General features: G+C 41.8%; 1 protein-coding gene across 1 annotated transcript; it reads right to left on the bottom strand.

The window, feature by feature from the left end:
* Positions 1–362: 362 nt before the first annotated feature.
* LOC100589325 (olfactory receptor 9Q1) lies at positions 363–1,274 on the bottom strand. Its single transcript, XM_003275334.2, is given in 1 exon segment — positions 363–1,274. A coding segment is annotated over 1 exon segment (912 nt).
* Between the last annotated feature and the right edge of the window lie 3,926 nt (positions 1,275–5,200).

Below are 5,200 nucleotides of genomic sequence, written 5' to 3'. Positions count from 1 at the left end.
AATTTCCTACACATTATTTTTAACATTTCTATATGATGAAAATCTTTCATTAAAAATTTTGCAAAAAAAATTACTCTTATAATCACAGACAGGTGAGGTGTGCCATATTTGGATTGCACAGGATTTAATTTCAAATCCTTTTGTCACTTGTCCTGGGAATCAAAACTCCCACTCCAATCTCTTTTCAGGTTGACTTTTCCTTGTCTTCCTTCCTCTCCCTGGAGCTAAAAGTTCTGGTTCTTTTTTATACCTAGTACCATAATATATTCATTTAAACATTGAGCATGCTATAAATAATGAGCGTCCAGAATTTTGACACTGCAGAGTAGGTGGTTCTCGGGATTTTCCAAGTTTGGAGATGGTTAGGACAACTTGGCTCTATGGAGAATTTTTCTCAGGGCCTCCTTCACTTCCTTGTTCCTCAGGCTGTAGATGAGGGGATTCAACATGGGGATGACCGCTGTGTAAAGCACAGACACTACCCAATTCTTCTCCAAAGACTGACCCGAGTTACACTCTCAGAAGAGTGACACAGCAGTGAGGTGGGAGGTGCAGGTGGAGAAGGTCTTGGCCCGGCTTCCAGCAGAGGGAATCCTCAGGATGGCCACGATGATAAACAGGTAGGACACCAAGATCACCACCATGGAGGCAGGGATGACAAAAACGGCAAACACGATTATCACCACTTCCTGAGTGTAGCTCTCACCACAGGTCAACTTTAACAGAGGAGGGAGGTCACAGAAAATAAAGTCAATCTCATTCGTTCCACAGAAGGAGAGAGTGAAGGCTGAGACTGTCCGCACCAAGGCACTGACGAGACCAGCAACGTAAGCCCCAGCCACAAGACTCAAGTGGGCCTGCTGTGTCATGATGGTGACATAAAGCAGGGGCTGGCACACAGCCAAGTAGCGGTCATAGGCCATGAGGGCCAAGAGGTAGCAGTCGATGGAACCAAAGAAGGTGAACAGAAAGAACTGAGCAGCACAGCGTGTGTAGGATAAAGTTGCCCCATGCTCCAGCAGCGCTGCCAGCATCTGGGGGACAGTGACAGATGAGTAGCAGATGTCCATGAAAGCGAGGTGACTCAGAAGGAAATACATCGGAGTGTGGAGCTGCTGATCCATGCGGATCAGAATAATCATTCCTAAGTTCCCCAACAAGGTGATGAGATACATAAATAAAAACAAGAGGAAGAGAGGGAGTGCCCATTCAGGATATTCAGTGAATGCAATAAGGAGGAACTCGGTCACCAAGGTGAGGTTCATCTCTGCCATGACACCAGTGGTCCCTGAGACATGTAGAATGGGAAGCAAGTTAGGAAGGTGCAAATAGGATTTACCTGTATTTCTAGTTTTCATTTATTGAAAATGTACTGTGGACAAAATATGCCAGGTGTGCTGGATGCTGTGGCTCACACCTGTAATATCAGCACTTTGGAGGCAAGGCAGTCGGATCACTTGAGCCCAGGAGTTCGAGACCAGCCTGGCCAACATGGTGAAACCCCATCTCTACTAAAAATGCAAAAAAAAATTAGCCATGCATGGTGGTGAGCACCTGTAATCCCAGCTACTCGGGAGAGAGACACGAGAATCATTTGAGCCTAGGAGGTCAAAGCTCCCATCTCGGCAGTGAGCCGAGATGGCACCACTGCACTCCAGCCTGGGTGACAGAGTGAGAGCCTCTCTCTTTCTTTCTCTCTCTCTCTCTTTCTATATATACATATATATTTATATATATATATATATATTTATATATATATATATTTATATATATATATATATATAAAATATGCCAGGTGTGATGTAGGGCTTCAGAGATGACTGATTTTAGCTCCTGCCATCAACGAAGTCCTGTGGCATAGAGTCATCTTAGCATATTGACAAAACAGATACAGGTAAACATTCTCAGAACAGGGTGCACATTCTCCCACCTCTATTGCTAAGTAGCTGTGTGAGCTCTGCAAGCCAGATAGCCATTCTGAGCCAAAACTTCCTTATTGCTCCACCAAGTGTTGACACATGGGCTCTTGCCTACTGTGGTAATATCTGTGTCAGGACTCTATCCCTTTTTCTCTGTGACCACAATTCCTCCCTGATATCAAATCCTCTTCAACTCTCACCTGGATTAGAACAACAGTCATGGAACTAATTATTCTCCTTGTCTATATATTTGCTTCTTGCAAATTCTTCCTCCTCACTGTGGTCAGAGTGATAATTCTAAGACATTAATTTGATCACATCTGATTCCCCTGTTAAAAATCCTGCCATGGTGCCCATCATGGAAAGGATATTTTTGGAGAGTCCTTGTGATAATTTAATGCATCCATATAATTTATAAAAATCAAATCAGAGTAACTAGATGTCCACCACCTTAAATATTTGTCTTTTTAAAGCTCAAAATATGCAAATTATTTGCCTCTAGCTATTTTGAAATATGCAATAGATTACTGTAATCTAGGATGGGATATTATTTAGACTCCTCCACATGTTGGAAATGACTCTGTGAGATCTCTGCTTATTTCTTCATGTTCCTGTCTTGCTTCTAAATCCTGATACCCACAGCCACACTTCACCCTCTCACGCTTCTCTCCAGACGTACTGAATTATTGGCAGCTTCTCTAATCTCCCCCAGGTTCTCCTACATCTCTGCACTTTCAGCAGGACAAACCCCTTCTGCCTAGAACACCTTCTCTTTCGCATCTTCCAAGTCCTTGCCAGCTCTTACCCTACCTTCAAACCTCAATCCAGATCGCACTTTCTACAGGAAAGCTCTCTCCTGTCTGCCTTCCCTGGTCAGAGCACGTGCTCCTGGAGCTCAGCACATGGAGGCTTAATATTTTCTCATGGAATAAAGTTACCAAATAATATATGAGGCACCTTGCAAAGGGAAATGTGCTATACACATGTTCAATGAATTACTTTTATTTTTGAAAGTGTTTAAAAACAGAAAATGCCCAAAGTCTAAGAACTCACTAAAATTGATCAACAGTCATGAAGCCCATAAGCCATTCTTGAGTTTATACTTTTATCCTCAACCTAACAATGTGCTTACTTAGCAGAAAGCTGCTACCTTCATTAGAGCCTCTTCATTTACCAAAAATAGCTTTTATAAGAACTGATATTGTCCTTAATAAAAGAAAACAGATAAACACTATTCTAAATGATTTATATATTAACTCATTTAATCCCCACAACCATTATCTGAGGCAGGAACTTTTCTCATCCTCATTTTACAGATAAAGAAACTGAGAAAGAAAGGGCTTAAGTATCATTCCCAAGTTTGCACAGCCCAGAAGTGGTGGAACTGCCATTATAAACAAAACTGTACACAGAAGCTCTGTTTAGTTTATAACAAGATTTCACTGCATCACCTGATTATTCCAACAGCCCCTACTCAGAAGGTGTCCGCCATTAATTAAACAAAGATAAATACCAGCTCTGCAGTCTATTAATATCTGAAGACTGATAGAGGCTTTTGAGCTAATAGTAAGTTCTTTGGCACAGTTGTAGTGCAACAGGATAGAAAGGACATTGGATCATCTTTAAAGCATAAGACTTTGGCAGCTATGCTTGTGTCAGACTGACCTATTAGAAAAAAAAAATGATAATTAAAGGAAATTGGATCTGGTGATCTGAATGGGGTGGGAACCAAGAAAACCAGGTCAGTTTCTTCACCCGAATTCCACATCTTTCTTTACCTGGCAGTTCCTCTTCTCTCTTTGTCCACTATTTTTCCTTAATGTCTAAAAGGTCATTTCTCACCCACTGCTTGGAGAAATCCTAAGGGTGTAGGGGCAAAAGCATTGTGCTGAGCATCAGGAGGTTTGGGTGGTTCTTGTTGCCCTCCCAGACCTGCTCAGTTATAATTCTAAGCAAATCTCCTGGAGCCACAATGTCCTCTTCCCTCCTACATTCCTCACACATGTGCACACACAATGTGTGCATCAATATGGGGACAATAATAACTTCACTGCCTGAAAGTCAGTCCCCGGACCCTACCATCCTCAAGATCCTTCTAGCCACTTCTTTTCCACCAAAGACGCCGTTTTATTCTTTCTGTTTCCAGATCTGCAAAATCTGATTAGGATGCACTCTTCACTGGTTTTTGTTCAATTCCAGGCAGGGACAGCAGAGATTGGGGAACAGCCTCTTCCTGTGGGCTCCCAGCTCCAACACAAATCTCTTTGGAGAAGACATTAATAATTGCTACAAAAGCTCTGAGGTCTCCAATCAATGGCTAAAGTGGTCTCTAAGGGAAGGCAATTATTGCACACGTAGGTTTCTCACTAGGCACCTAGCCCCTCTCATAGGAGGAGAAAAGACTTTCTTCCCAGTCACAGTTGTTGAAGCCCTGCCATACACCCACTGAGTGGGGTTTAAAAGGCCTGAATCCTAGTTCTGCATGGTCCTTTGAGGAGTTAGATGTATCTAACTTTAATTTCTTCCATCAGAACAATGTCAGAAGTTATGCCCATTGCCACCTTCACCACTGTGGCCATATCTGGAAGAAGAGTGCTTTGGAAACACAGGACTTTGCTCCACATTATCCAGGAGGGCCAACTGGGTACCCTACACAGAAACCTCAGCAAGACACATCATGTCTTCTGTTTGCCCTCTCTGGGAGTCAAGTGCCTCATTAAAATCTTTCCCTTTTTTTTTCTTTAAATGCAAATGAACACATAGAGAAAACAAAGCCTGAGATGTTGCCCAGAGGAGAAATTGGCAAGTTCATCTTGTTGGCATAGCTTTTGCCAGCTCTCTACATCTTTGACACAATAGTATTGTTTTAGCCACAAATTCATAGGCATTTTGTTAAGTCATTGAATTTTGACATGTCTCAATTCAAAAAAAAAAGGAAGATAAGGAAAAACAGAATAATTGCCGTCTTTGACAATTATGATAACCAAGAGAAAATGGAACCGTGTGGTTCATTGACTCGTCACTGTGCTAAGAGTTCTAAATGAGAGCAAGAGATGTGAAGTGAAACAAAAAGACAACACAATGCTTACCTATGAGGAATATGCAGCCTAATAGGTGAGATTCTTATCCATTCTTTAAGATAACAAGTACTAAACTCCTAAGCAAGGAGTAGGTACAGTACTATGAGAATAGTAGTATTATAGGAATACTATTCCCTCTACTATGGGGATAGTACTAAACAAGCAAGGAGTAGGTAAGTTACTAGGGCAAGATTACTTACA

Source organism: Nomascus leucogenys, chromosome 4, assembly GCF_006542625.1.
Source record: "Nomascus leucogenys isolate Asia chromosome 4, Asia_NLE_v1, whole genome shotgun sequence".
Lineage (NCBI taxonomy): Eukaryota > Metazoa > Chordata > Mammalia > Primates > Hylobatidae > Nomascus > Nomascus leucogenys.
This window is presented reverse-complemented; position numbering and strand designations above follow the sequence as displayed.